Below are 15,395 nucleotides of genomic sequence, written 5' to 3'. Positions count from 1 at the left end.
CACATTGCCGTCGTAGGAGTGCGATGCTGCGTTCCCACACGCGTGGGTTCCCCTCTCTTGGCCGCCGGGCGATCACCCACTGTTTCCACTGTATCCTCCTCCACCCGGTTCTTTACCCAGGCTGCAAGCACAGGGACGGACGCTGACCGTCCTCCGATCGTCAAGTCGTCCGCACCTCTCGCCACCGTGAGGGCTTGGCGGGAAGGCTGAGCAGGCTGGGTGTTGTCGCTGGCGTGGGCGGAGGGAGGAGATCCCAGTGAGGCGTGCAGTTGCTGCGCCGGGGGGACTACAGCGTTATGTCGATCCATTGAGACCCGAAAATCCTCCATGTTCACGACCGGCCGAACAGGGGACACGGGGAGTTCCATGGTAAGAATATCTGGGTTTGTTGGGTTTATCGGAATGCTAAGATGTTTCGGTGAAACTGTAGAGGTAAAAAATGGTGATTCAGTGAATTCGCTCTGAGAGAGCAGCGTTCTAGGGTTTGTTTCAATTGTTGTGGGATTTGTTAAGTTTATGTCGCTTGTAGCTGCCTGCCTTTCGGTTGCGCTGGATAGTGACCTCGTGGGCTCCATAGGCTCCATGGGTGTCGAGCAGGAAGCGAAGGGCGAACGCTGGGTACCATCAAAATCAAATTGGGTTGGGAGGGCTGAGAGGGATTTGCTTGGCGACATATGTATCGGGGAAGCCGTCGAAAAGTTTCTTTGTGCTGTAGAGTTTTGTGTCAAGGGATTCTGTGACGCAGTATCCTGAGACTTGAAGTTACTTCTTAGTAAGCGCTGTTCTGTTGTGCGCTCAGATTGAGGTTTCGGCGGGCTTGATGTAGTAGTTAAAGATCCGTGCAAGGAAGTTTCGCAAGGTACACGGGGCGCTCGGGGCTTCATTCGGAGGGCCGTGAGCCGCGTAATGCCGCGGACTGCCGGAGACTGCCTCAACCTGGCCTCAAGCTCCGCACATATATTCATTACGAGGTTGGCGGTAACCCACTGGTGCCACAAACAGGTTACTGCCAGCCCTGTAACACCAAATCCGGCTCCTGACTTTCCGGTGCCACCAGCACATTACAAGGCCCGACGGCGCTTGAAGTCAGACGCCAGATTTTGTAAGCCCCATTCCCATGGAGTCCACTAGGACTCCATGGGTATGGGGACTCTGAAGCACCGGCACCGTTACAGACGGTGCTGGGGCTTCCATGACAATTCTGCCTGCCGGGGCCGCTACACCCGGCACGGTCCGACCGGTTGTGTGCATCGGCCCCTGCAGGCAGACTTGTAGTGTGGCGGTCTGGAAACAAGGTTGTTTCCGGACCACCATACTTGTAATGAGGCCCTACGTCTTGTTACCCTAACCGCTCTCTGAATAATGTTCATTAATATTGCACTCAGCTCCAGAAATGTTTATTATCACTGCTCCAGATATTGGTGTGATTACTTAATGATTAATTTCAAATTAACTGACTGACATATAGTTAAAATTGAAGCTCTCCATTGCTCAAAAGGAAGAGGGGGATACTGAAAAATAATCAGGATACATAACCTTTCAGGATAAATCAATTGTAAACCTTGACCCTATTATTCTAGCCAAGAATGATCAATTTCTAACTTTTAGTGGTATGATTACTAAACCTAAATGTACAGGCAAGAAAAAAGATATGTCAAAGATTACAAGTTGCAAAAAGGCAAAAGCAATGACCAGCTTTATAAACAAAGGTGAGTTCATGAATGTATTATGTACAAAGTAACAACACCTATGAACAACACGTCACATTTTTCACATAGCACACCAATTCACATGATCGCAATTGGCCAAAAACATAAATCATTTCTAACCAATGTCTACTATAGCTTCTTAAAAAAAGAATTAGCTGTGAGCGTCAATTGCATCCACCGAATCCAGGCGCTAGTAGCAGCTAGTTTTTTTCAAAATCCCTAAATGGAATGGCAACCTTTTCCTGACGATATTTGCAATATGACAGCACTATTTCCGCCTTCGCAAACCTTTTTGAAGGAGTCCATGTTTTAGAAAACACTGCTAAGGAAATGAACCCAGAAAAAAGCAGCTGAGTTGGTCTGAAACATCCATACAAATAGGTGGAGAAGAACTTCCAGTTGCAGCCACTTTATCCTTCGTGGACGTTGAAAATCCCCTCTTTTACATTAAAGTTCATAACAGGGTGACAATCTTATATTGTGCACATCATATCACGCCAGAGCAATCAACTGTGTGTGCCCAAGGGAGCTCCCACTTAGAAGCTCCACTCTGCCTATTTACACTGTAGGCAGGTTCCGATCATGGACTAGCGTATAAGGAATCACGAAGGAATAAAATAGTATCTTCCGGGATCGAGCTTCTGGTGGGACACCAAAGAGGCGAGGGAGATTAAGGTAAGAGGCTGAGAGAGGGAGCTGGTGGGAACTGATAGATATATATTAGTATGGCTTCCTGTCTCCCAATGGTGCCAGGGATTTATTTTTGTATTTATTTTGCACGCAAACAAGGAAACAAGCTCTTTTGGTCACAAAGGAGCATACAAAAGGTAATTTAATAGATAAACGGGAGGCAGTGAGCATCTTATAATGGGGAGAGTTTGAGTGGCATGATGAGCAGGTTTGAAAAGGGGTATATTGGACTGATACCGGGAACAATAGGGTGGACACACTTAGGAAAAGTGTCAACAGGTAGGCCGTCTAGCCAGCTAAGCATGAGCTGTGACTTTAATCCATTGAGTGCTACTTTGGTGGGGGAGAGAGAGTCAAGAGTCTAGTCAGTGATGATGGAAGGTGTAAGCAGTAAGACTGGCGAGGTGGGTCAAGAGGATAGCTCAGAAGTAAGGAAGTGGGCTTTCAGTTTGATTTTGAATACATCAAAGCGTACCGTGTTTCAAATTGCAGAGGGTAGGAAATTCCGAGTGAGCAGAGCAAGAAGAGGGAAAGAGTGGAAGCAAGGGAAAGTGCAAGGTGGGCTAGGTGCCACAAGGCAGGTGGAGGGGGCAGAGCGAAGGCTGCAAGAGGGCTTGTAGGGGTTCATAGAAGAGGATGGATACAGCAGTGCCGTACCGTGGATGGATTTATGCACTGGTATGAGACATTTTAATTTGGTCTTGTTTTGCATAGTTAGCCAGCCAGTCTGAATTAAGGCCAGATCCAATGTGCTACTGTACACAGAACAAGAGACGGTCCAAAACTGCAAGTTACACTTTTCTGCAGACAATGCTGATTTCTTAAGAGAACAGGCGTTGGAATTATCTGCAGATTTGACAAATCACCTGTATAACTTGAAATGTTTGGATTGCTTCAGCAGATTTCCCTTCCGTAACTATGTAATACCTGCCTCATTTCTGAAGATTTTCATAAAGTTTTCTGTAGAGTTGGGCTGCCTCTTCACAGAATAAAGTCCAACGGTTTTACATTCAGTCATGAGACCTGAGAGGTGGCCTCACATCGTGCACTACCTGCCCACAACTACCGCCCAGGAGGCTATGAATACTAGAGGCTGAGAGTTTGCTTATGGGCTGAGATGACAAGAGGAGGGTGGTATTCTTTGTTCTATTTGAAACAAGCATCACATAATCCCAAACATATATTTTATGTTAAGCCACGGGGGAGGAGGGGTTGGAGCCAAGCTTGACAAGAACTATGTTTTGCTTTGGATGTTTTTGAATCTTCCAGAGTGGCCATGCTTTGGTGCATTCCCATCGTGAACATGACTGAGTTACTTTTGTGCACATTCTTGGCCCTGGGGCAATGTATTTAGTTTGCCATCTAAGAACCCAGTTATAGATATTTAGGGACATTTATTTCACATCCTATGTTTGACCCTTTAATACTCTATGATACTGGCTGCTTATTATCTCATTAAACACCTGTGAGAAACTTGACGGTGGTTTCACATATAGATCACAGGGATTCTTTGATCAGGTGGCCAGGGAACGGCCATCGCCTTTGAAACCAGACCCTGGGGGTAGACCAGCGCAGGTGGATCTTTTGGACAGGGCGTCCTTGTGGACTGTTGGAGGAATGCCCTCAGGTGATATGCGATATTCCCCCCTTTTGTCTGACACGCCCTACCCGATATACCCTCTGCATTTGGAGGATATTGTCAGCAGAATCCTGTCACACCCAAACTCTTTAACTTAGAAAGGGGAAGAGAAAACACCATGGGAAATCAAACCATATTTTGACCCTTAAAAGTAACCTAGTCCCTCCTCTTCTAAACCCAGAGGACAGACATGTCCATACACGAGCTATCTACCGTCACAACAGGAAACTACAACTCCCATAATTCCCTTACTCTACTGAGTTACCCATGTACTACAACTAGAAAGAATACCTCTAGTGATATGCAGTGGCCCTGCCCTACTGGGAACAAGCAGGGTCAAGCGCTCAATCACAATCACACCCATTCTGCCTTTAAAGGACTATTTTTCCATCACAACTCCCCCTCCCCAATTTTGAAAATCACTAAGAAGAAGAGGAGGCGACTAAGAAGAATAAAGATTACTCAAAATCACACTGAGAGACAGAAGACAGACTGCCCCATGTTAATACCTGATGGTCCCACTAATAGAGTCAGGCAAGCACAGGCACACCCAGCCCAGATCTCACACCTGCAGCCTGTTAAAGAAACCCAGGTGTATAAAAGGTGGAGTTCCTGGCAGAACAGAGAGCAGCAGTTGGGAGAACTGAAGGGAGGATGCGTCGCTGAATCCAGCAAGGGATCCCTTCTCAATCCCAGCCCCACTTGCCAATAGGGCCAAGGAAAAGCGAGCCACCAGCATGCTGACCGGGTGTGGCTTAAGGCTTGGAGCATGGAGACGGAGCCAAAAAGCGAGGTGAGCTGCTCGCAGCAGGCCAGATACAGGACAGTGCTGCTTTCCCTTGGTGGATGTTAATTCCCAGAGAGACAGCGGGGCAGGTGGTGAGACCCTGACCTCAGACCTGAGAGCGGCTAGTCTTTTCCCGACAGCATTGCATTGCTGGTGAGTTTCTGAGTGAGAGGAAACCTGGCACACATGTGAGGCTGAAGCGGGAACTTGTCAGAAATATATGAACTTTTCTTGTGAGCATGAAATCCACTATTTAGCCACAAAGAAAAGTGCATTATGGGACATGTAGTGAAAATACAACTTCGAAGACATCTGCACCTTGCCTATAACATGCGAACTGTGAACAGGTGCTACAGAATAACAGAGTGGTCTGGCATAGTGAAAGTGCCCAATTGAAAGTCTCTGTTTAGACAAACATTTAAGACTGTGAGAAACTATGAATTGAAGGTATTGGAAGTTTAGGGGAAGGAAACCCCTACCAGTGTGGTGATTGCAAGGTCCGAACCCTGCTGAGGGAGACCTACGGGGAATCAAGTGCTTCTTCTTGAAAGAGGTCTGAGCCCGACTGAGGGAGACCTGTAAACGAACATTGTGTTTAAAAAGGGTCAGAGCCTGACCGAGGGAGAACCAGTATGAGAACTTTGAGATCCTAAAGAGAAGGAACTTTGTTTTGTGTGTGTCCAGGCATTCTGCAAATATGAGACTTTGTTTCGGCAAGAGACTTTATCACGGAAGGCCCTGGCTTATGTACTGAACTGCATCTTCTAGTCAAAGAAGCCAGAGAGTGTTCCTAAGCCCGAGTGTGCCACCTTGCCCTTTGCTGAAACTGTGGGGAAGGGAGCTCCATTGTTCAGTTATCCTGATACACACTTTCTTGAACACTGTTTTCTTTTGCACACATTTGTTATAGCGTAAGGATTGGCAATGTTTTTTTTTAGCTAAGCGTAAGGATTGGCAATGTTTTTTTTTTAGCTAAGCGTAAGGATTGGCAATGTTTTTTTTTTTAGCTAAGCGTAAGGATTGGCAATGTTTTTTTTTTTTAGCATAGGCCTTTTTTGATTTGACAAGACACTACTAGGACTGCTTTATTTATTATTTGATGGTCACGCTTGCTCCCATCCTTAGATATAGGGCTAGATAGGCATTCTACAACCCCATCTATGCTAAATAAACACCCTTGAACTGTGCCTCATTTGTGTCTGCCTTCATTCATGATACCATGCCTTCCTTAAACACTGTGTCAGCATCTTGTAGTTTTAAAACAGTGATCCATGAATTTTATTTTGAAGCAATTAGAAAGGGAGATCATGTAACCATTACTGAAAAAGGTTTAACTAATTTGGCTTCTAATATCTACAATGTCAATGTTGAAAACTTGAATACATATCTCTGGATAGGATGGTGATACATGCCATAATGGGTGAGCCTTTAGAATTTCTCCCGCATTGTCCACTTATGAAAGTGACTTGGTTGGTTGCTGCTTTATTGGTAAATACTATTAATATTCTCTTATCTCTTTTACTGCTATTAGAGGACTCTGTAGTTGGTTATGTTTTTCAGGCTTACTTATTGACCACTATATTCAAGGTGATGGTTATTCTGTGGAAATTCCATCCTCAGAAAATTGTTCCATTCTGTTCAAGTTGCACAAATGATATAAAAAATTGAGTTACTGTCCGAAGGGCATACGCAGTATGTTTCCCATGATCGTCAGGTGGGTTGATTACTATTGTTGCAGGGAGATAAGCAATACAAGGGTTCTATGTTATTTTAACAAAGTAAATAACTTTGTGGTAATTTACTTAGTTGAAATTTACTTTGATTTTGTTTTTATTGTAATTGACGTTCTCCCCCCCTTTTGCCCTTTACTACCGCCCACTACCCCAACCCCTCCAAAACCCCTCTATACCCCTAACCCTTAATTACATATATAGAATTAATTCCACATTGTTTTGCCTTCCTGTTTTCTCAGTAATTTAAAGATATATTTTTTAATTAAGGGGTTCCCCTTTGCACTTTGTCTATAAGGCAATGTGCTTTATCTTGGAACGCAAAGAATTCATTCACACCTCATGTACATTTTGAAATAGACCTGTCTCCGGTCTATTTAATATCGCAATTAAAGATTATAACAATACAAGACAGATAGAAAGTAACAGAAATACATCACCATTTCTCTAACATTCTTCATCTCTGCCAAGCCTTCAATTGGAATCACCAGGGTAGGAGAGAGCATCCTTCACCAATGGGAACAGGGTAGCGGAAACACATATGCTTCAGTCAGCCCAGCCGGTGTTCCATGTAAGAAGAAGTGAAGTGCTCTTTTCCTGTCTGTGTGATGTCTTTCCCTCAAAATGTAATCCAGTATTTTTCCAGAGATGTTTGTTGTCAGTAGAACCCCAAAGCTGCGCGGCTGTTGAAGCTACTTATTCCACTTAATTTGTAAATAATCTCCGGTTTCTCATGAAAAGCTGACAGACCTTGCTCTTGGCTGCTAAAAGAATTCAAAACAAGTTTTGTCTGAACACATAAGCTGTCTTTGTATGGCTCTAGCAAATGCACAGTGTGCTCAGAAGTGAATATCTCTTTAAGCTTGGAGTCAAATGATCATAGAATGCATTTCACTTAGATTCCATCTTGGAATCAAAGATTACATTTTGATATATGATAGTAAGTTATGTGTCTAGATTCCTGATTTGCTTGGACCCATAAGTAGGCTCAGAACTCATAACTACCCAAATGTCTGCCATATGATTGGGCAAAGATGCTTTTAGCATCCAACAGCAGGACTGTGGGCTAGACATTGACCCTCATTTTCATAAATGTGCGTCAAGACAAAGGAGAAAACTAGTATGGCTTTCAAGCAACTGATGCTGGTGGCTGATGCGCCAAAGTCCCTCCTTGATTTCAGTGGCCAGGGGATGTCGAAGCTGGGTGAAGGAAAAAGATGCTAGAGGGCAAAGTAGGTGGTGTCTAAGTGTCTAGAAGGGCTGTAGAGAAGAAGCAGGAGAGAGAGAGGGTTAATCAGGAGGCACCTTAAGAGAGGCAATGGGAAAACGTAGAGACAAATATTAAATAAAAGTATAGTATTGAATGTGCATTAAATGTGTACAACATTTTTCATATTTGTACACATATGTGCAAACTAGTGTGCAGGACCGTGTACACGGCGAAAGTTCAGGTTTTCATTAACACAGTAAGACCACTATCGGTCAGGCAACTGTTCCTTCGAGAGGTGACAACAGGTGAAGCTACAGCACCGGACAAGCATACAGGGACAAAAATACATTTGGCCTTTTATTATATTGTTAGATTAGATGGTACACCAGTTAAATAGGGCTTCACATGTTAGAAACCTACTCTGTGTTCAATGCAGTTAAATTGACTTACGTTTGATTATTAACCTTCACTAAAACATGGCAGATTAAATAAGGTTGTCCAAAGCACGTGTTTTTCCCCCAAAGAAATGTATATGAAGTGTAGGTTAAAACTGGGATGCATTGCGGCACCGACATTGTTCAATTTACACATCTCACAATTACAGATCAAATTAAAATCTCAGGCACATTCCACCATATTCCTGGAATATGGTGAACTGTGTCTGTGCCATGCCTTTAGAGGCGGATATTGCTCTGATGAACATCAGACTCCCATGTAGAGGTTTAGTGGCAAGCGCCAAAACTGAAACAATCATATGGGGAGAAGATTATGGTTTATGTGGATTTGCATAAAATAAGAACACCCACCTCAATATTAAATCTTTCTGCAATTCTGAATAGTTAAAGGCCTATTCCACAGATAAGTGTCAGGCCATTTACAGATACAGAACGGATGTTTCTGAAACAAAGGGGCCCCCTGGTATAACAAAGCCTTGCTGGCTTGATTTTGTTCTATACTGACTCTTTAATTAATGTATTTATCTAGCAGAATGCCAGCGTTTCCACGTGTTCAACTTGGAGCTGGCAAATTAACCACAGCATTTCTGTGTATTAGCAGAAAAAACACAGTCATCCATAAACGTCAGAACATTTCGTTATTGTTCCTCTGTCTGTGTCATGTAGCTCACACAATAACTTCAAGGAGATAACATTTTATTTCATCTGGACCATCTCCAACTTGAGCTGAGGTACATTTCGAGTCGAGCGGTCCGGTAAAAAAGTGCTGGTATCCAAGGATACCAGCACTTTACCAGACCTCCCGAGTACAAGATTGCCGGTTAGGTACCAGGGATACCTCCAGCAAAATGCTGGAGGTAAGCCAGGTGCCCTACCAGCCAAAAAAGCCCTTGTTACCGCCACCGGCATTGGCAGTGGCGGTAACAATGGCAAATCCCCTCATGGAGTCCTATGGAACTCCATGAATGTGGGTCAACAGCACTCTGCTGGCACCCGTAATCCATCGGCAATGCCACCGGACCGGGTGCCGGAAAACGGTATCCATACTTGCTGGTGTCCTGACGGATCTAGCACACCTAGCTCGAAGGTTTCTGGGCGCAGAGTACCATTCATTACAGATACCTTCATGCATCATAATACCATTCAATATAGATATCTTCCTGAATAGGCCTTCAGATAAATTACATTTCCAAAAAATAACCCCTCAGGCAAAACGATTAAGATAACAAATCCATCCAATGGAACGTGTGTGTTTCTATCTGAACAGCAACTCACTATTCAAATCTTAGCGGGTACTTGAAAATGTATTCACATTCCCCAAAAGATAACTTTCGATGCAGTTAAGGGGGAAACATGGCCAGGGCAGCAGGGATAATTACATAGAACTACTCTGAAGAAGTCTTAGTATTAAGAAACAGAGGGAAAGGCGGATTGTGCTGTGGAGTTTAATCTCAAAAGTGAGAGATTTCTAAGTCAGTTACCTAATAAAGCTATGCTGTGTTTGTGGCTTCGTGATAATACTTATATTGAAAAGATTCCCAGTTAAATAAACCAGGGAATGCATTTCACACCCACACTGGTGTAAAATGGCAGGAGGTGTGTTAGGGTTACGATTAAATTAGTCGTGATTCTGGTACAATCAAGCTCTTCAAGTTGTCATCATTGGTGTGCAGCCCCATAGGTTGGGTTAATCCTAGCTTTTCATATTGAAAACCAAGCTTGATTCCTAGAAGAAAGTGTTTGGTCACAAGATGGCCTGTGGCTCTTGTGTAGATCATTTCTCATAAATGGGGTGCACTTTTGCCCTTTGTACCGCGTGTTCATCAGTATTGTATCCATAACCTTCCTAAAATGTCTGCTAGACTTTGATTTTTACATATTAGACATGGGGCCTCATCACGAGTGGGGCGGTAGCCCTTAAATGGGGCGGTAACGCCATTACCGCAGCATTATAGGCCTGGCCCAATCATGAGTTGGGCGGTAAGTGGGAGTTATACCTCCAGCTTTTGGCTGGTGGTAAAAAAAACCTCCCCTTACTGCTTGTTTGGGTGCTAATACTGCACCGCTAATTGCGCCACTGCTAATAGCGCCATGAAACCCCCATTGGGGCTAATGGAACCAATGGGGAATGGAAACGTACGGCTAAACCGCTACTCGTGAGTCCGCGCTAATAGTGCCGGACCGAGTCGCAGTAACGCTAATGGCGTTGGCGGTATTACTGCCGGGATACCGCCAAGGCCGTGATGAGGCCCAATGTCTTTTGTTCTTACGGATGATAAGAGAGTCAGGCATGACTAAGTTTTAAGAAGGGCAAAATGGCTATGCCACAAAATCAGTAAAACCAGTGGTAGTCAGGATCACATAGATGCATTAACCAAGGCATTGCTAAACTTTGGGCCTCATTATGAGTTTGGTGGTGCAGTAATACGTTGTTGTTAATTCCGTAAGCGCCACTTTTTTTGGTGGTAATGGATTTGGCACCGTTTTTACTGCACCCCCGGATTTTAAGTTTGGTGCAAAAGTGGAGGTTTTACAACCGGCATTATGCTGGGGATAAATCCTCCACTTTTGCTACAAGAATCGGCGGAATTATCTCAGCGGAGTCACCACTCACAGTACTTCTGCCACAATCGCCATGGTGTCCTCAGGACTCCATAAATGGGGAATTACACCGTCCTACCGCCGGTGGTAACCCCACGAGACCAAGTGGCGGTAACAGTAAAAGATGGTGGAAGTGATTTAGAGGAATTCCCACCGAATGAATGGCAATCACATAAAAAGGCCCTTTGTACCGGAAGTAATGTTGAAGAGAACCTTTTTAGGAAAATAACTCAAGTGCAAGAAATGTCCATTTATCACTGTGCCCATTCAACTCAAAAAGAGGTGATCCCTGTCCACCAACCTAAATGCTGTCGAGTCTCCCTGCACCGACTACAATGCCAGGAATAGAGCAGCCGCAAAACAGAGGAATCCAAGAACGCCACATTTTAGCCACTTGAACAGAACCGTATCTTGAAAACTACGAACTGCTGGCAAATATGCAGTAAGGCCAATAAATATTAGTGGCAGAATTTGAGTTCTGGACACCACAATATCAATCTTGCTTTTTTGGTAACTCTTACAAAGGCGCAATAGTTTTGCGGCCCCTTTCATGTGGAATTGCGTTCTGTTACCTTCCTCTTTCCCAAATTGGCAGAAGTGGCCTAGTGTCTAAATTCCTGAGATTCCAGCTTGAAGTCCTGGAATCTAATCCTGAATTTGCAATTTGACCAGAAAGCTGGAGATTTTAGACAAAAATCGCTAGCTGTTTGTGCCTTAAATTGTAAATCTCTAAAAACCAACAGCTGCTGTACTGTGTCAATTACTTATTTCCACTTAAGATTGGGGCAACGTTAACAGAACCATCACAACCTGCTGTTCTATAGGCCTCATTCCGACCCTGCTGGTATCCTGGCGGTAGAGCCGTCAGGATACCAGCAAATATGGATACCGTTTTCCGGCACCCGGTCCGGTGGCATTGCCGATGGATTACGGGTGCCAGCAGAGTGCTGTTGAGCCCCATTCATGGAGTTCCATAGGACTCCATGAGGGGATTTGCCATTGTTACCGCCACTGCCAATGCCGGTGGCGGTAACAAGGGCTTTTTTGGCCGGTAGGGCACCTGGCTTACCTCCAGCATTTTGCTGGAGGTATCCCTGGTACCTAACCGGCACTCTTGTACTTGGGAGGTCTGGTAAAGTGCTGGTATCCTTGGATACCAGCACTTTTTTACCGGACCGCTCGACTCGAAATGTACCTCAGCTCAAGTTGGAGATGGTCCAGCTGAAATAAAATGTTATCTCCTTGAAGTTAGTGTGAGCCACATGGCACAGACAGAGGAACAATAACAAAATGTTCTGACGTTTATGGATGACTGTGTTTTTTCTGCTAATACACAGAAATGCTGTGGTTAATTTGCCAGCTCCAAGTTGAACACGTGGAAACGCTGGCATTCTGCTCGATGCTGTGCTAACCCTTTATCCTCAGGTTAATCTCACTGCGCACAGTGGTTTCTTTCATATCTGCAAGTTGGGCTTCCTTCCTTCTTGAGCAGCGCCTGCAAGTGAAAGCCATGGCTCCTTTCTTTTGCCATTTAATAGAACTGTTCATGTTTCTCTTCAAATCAATGCTTTTTGTAATGACAATCGGATATTTAAATATTTTAGGCCAGTTTCTATTCGGCGAGAAGATTCCGCTAAGCGAAGGATATGAAGATCAGAAAGAGGAACTGCGGTATGAAAATGTGTATCAGTCTGCCTGGGAGGAGAGCCTTGAAGAGGCGGGCGACGACGAGGACCGCCACTTCTATCAGCTGATCGACAGCCTGGGAGCCAACAGACTCTTGGAGGAGTAAGTAGCTCACATCGTTACTTCTGCATTGAAATGCAAGTACCACTTTCATATGAATGTATCGGGCAGAGACTCTCTGTTCTAGTTGATTTTGAACCTTGGGTGTATGCCAATGTCTGTGTGGCTCACAGTAGGCGGAATTCCATTTGCAACAATTATTTTATTTATTTATTTATTTATTTATTTATTTACATTTATAAAGCGCACAAACTGCCCTCGGGCATCCAGGTGCTGTTACAGCATTTTCACTTGGCAGCAGGTTGAGGCATAGTTACAGTACTTAGGTACAGGTTAGTGGTCAGGTACATACGCTACTCATGTTCCAAGGTTACAGGGGAAACCTAATCAAACGTTCATTCAAATAAAGAGGATTTGTATAATATTGTTGATGCGATTTTGCAAACTTGAACTTTGTGTTGTAATTCCTACTGCTGATGACCTTGTGGCACAACTAGGCAGTTTGGTGCTGCGTCATTTTTGGAAAGCCAAACTGGGATCCAAGAAACATGTCAGTCATGAAATGACTAAAATATTGCAATAATAAACTGAATCATTAAATGAACAAAATAAAAACACAATAGATTGTATTCACTTTTTCATTGATTGCATGGGCCATGAGCTCATTGTGGTATTATGCATTTAGTTTGATTTATAGAAGGAATCGCCAAAGGTCAGTTTAAAGAACTCTTCCATGTTGACCAGGAAAAGGGAGTCATTCTCCTGGTCTTAAGACATTGATAAATCAGACCCTAAAGTGAGAGACAGCTGTGGAGCCATATGCGAGAGAGGATCACATCACCGGGAGAAGGGAGCCATTCTCCTGGTGTTGCTTGAAGCATTTGACTGAACATTGCTTATGTTGTTATGTGGCAGGGACAGAGTAGTGGATCTGAGACAGAGGATGGTATCTATTTTACTTTTGACTGACATCCTGACGTGCATCCAGGTTTTCCCTAAACTGAGGCAGGGAATCCCTTCTATGCATTGGGAAAGCTAGGTTTGTCTTTTTGTAAAAAATAAAAATCTATAGCCCCAATCATGACTCGTCCTAGTAAGAGTCTTTACTCAGCCTCGCCACACCAGCCATACTTCAAAGGCCAGTTGTCCACACAGCGATTGCCATATCAAGTAGTGCTTGCATACCTCTGGATGGTAACCGCTACCTTTAATAAGACACCTCGGCACATTAATATATCATCACCGATTTCCAGTCGTAGCAAAGAAAAGGACAATGGCATAAAAGAAACATTTCCTAGATATTTTCCTATACACCTTAGAAAAAAGGTAATAGTGTAGTCAGAAAAAAAAAAGAAAAAAGTAATTGTTTCACATGTCATTTCTGATGCTCAGTTGGAAATGGACCAGTTCTGCATCTTGTTACATAATTAATAATGCCATTTAGTCCTGCCTTGGCAGATGCTGGCACACAATTGATTTAATGAATGTCAGTGTTTCTTAGTTTAAATGACATTTTCGGATGCAAATACATAAGCTTGTTGTATTGTATGACTTGCAGACAACACTATTGCATTTAAAGGTGTATGGGAAACATGTATCAAAGATCACTTGAATAATAGTTCTCTAGGGTGTCTCCCCTTCAGACCCAGAAGGGGGTCACCGCGTTAGAACAGGAGAATGAGAATGAGAAAAGTTCTAAAAGAAAATCCATGAAAATACCCTAAATGAAATCCCAACTAAAAGTCCAGATTACTGTCTCTTAATGTTCCCCTTCTGGGGAGGTCATTGGCCCTAGCCAAATATTCAGTGGGTCCTTTGTCCTTTCCTCCACGTTGTCATTTAAGGAGTTCCTGGGTCCTCTCCCAGAAATGGTTGCTCAATGATCCTGGTCCACATACCCATGATGAGAGTCAGGGGGCCACTTCCCTTCTCGGAGTCCCTATAGCATTCTCCCAGGCCTCTATGTGGCTACACCATCTTATTCCCCCTCCTTCCTACATGCGCTGCCCCGGACCGATGTGGTCCAACAGAACCTGCCTGGTCTAATTGATTATGGAGCCCACCAGTTCTTCTGCCTCCATCTTGGGCCTGGTCATGACGTCTCTCCCTTTAGTCAGCTGGGCCACATTGCGCCTCTCTATAACCAGCAGTGGCCAGCTCTCCCCTGCTCTCAGATGATATCTCTCCCTCTCTACCATCTTTTAAATGGTAGCTCTCACCCCCCTCTTACAACAACAATCTTAGATGTAGTCCCGAATAAACAATACTCACAGGTGATCTCTTCTCCCCCTCCAGCAGCAACTTTGTCTCATTATAGCCTCCACCAGCCTCCTTCCACGTCTTTCCTCCTCAAAATAACCTCTTACTCCTACTGTCAGCTCCTTCTCCATAACCCTCACCACTATTATAATCCATCTGGATTTTATGGCTTGTTCTCTCCTCCCTTAGCGTGGACATTTCAATGTTATTACCTAAGTGGTGAGGGTTGAGTGGGCTTGTCATTAGGCCATGTATTCAGAGTTCAATGGGCTGAAGGAGACAGGCACTGATGCTAAAGCAGGACCTGCTGCCATTTTGTATTCCGCACTAGACCTAGCCAGTGGCATTATATCTCGCTCTCCCCCAAGCTGCAGATGCTGGCCTTCCATGTGTTCTGCATGTGCATTAGAAGCTGATAAATCTGTACGGAAGCCTGCAGAATAGCACACCGGTATGATCAAGGCTAAACTGTGTGAACCCTGCAATCTTGTTTTTTCTCTGGCGTTCCATGATGGGGGGGAGAACAGTGTTCATCTGTTTCTACCTTTACCCATGAGATGGGCGTACCT

The 15,395-nt window shown here is 44.2% G+C and overlaps 1 protein-coding gene across 1 annotated transcript in view; it reads left to right on the top strand.

The window, feature by feature from the left end:
* Positions 1-15,395, top strand: part of CRACR2A (calcium release activated channel regulator 2A) — a 957,312-nt gene that overhangs the window by 363,557 nt on the left and 578,360 nt on the right. Inside the window, exon 4 of the mRNA XM_069628295.1 lies at positions 12,426-12,609. Coding sequence (XP_069484396.1) covers positions 12,426-12,609 — 184 coding nt within the window. The remainder of the gene's footprint in view (positions 1-12,425; positions 12,610-15,395) is intronic.

The sequence above is a fragment of the Ambystoma mexicanum genome, chromosome 12 (assembly GCF_040938575.1).
Source record: "Ambystoma mexicanum isolate Mex_15411 chromosome 12, UKY_AmexF1_1, whole genome shotgun sequence".
NCBI lineage: Eukaryota > Metazoa > Chordata > Amphibia > Caudata > Ambystomatidae > Ambystoma > Ambystoma mexicanum.
Note: the sequence above shows the minus strand (reverse complement) of the source record. Positions and strands in the feature narration are given on the sequence as shown.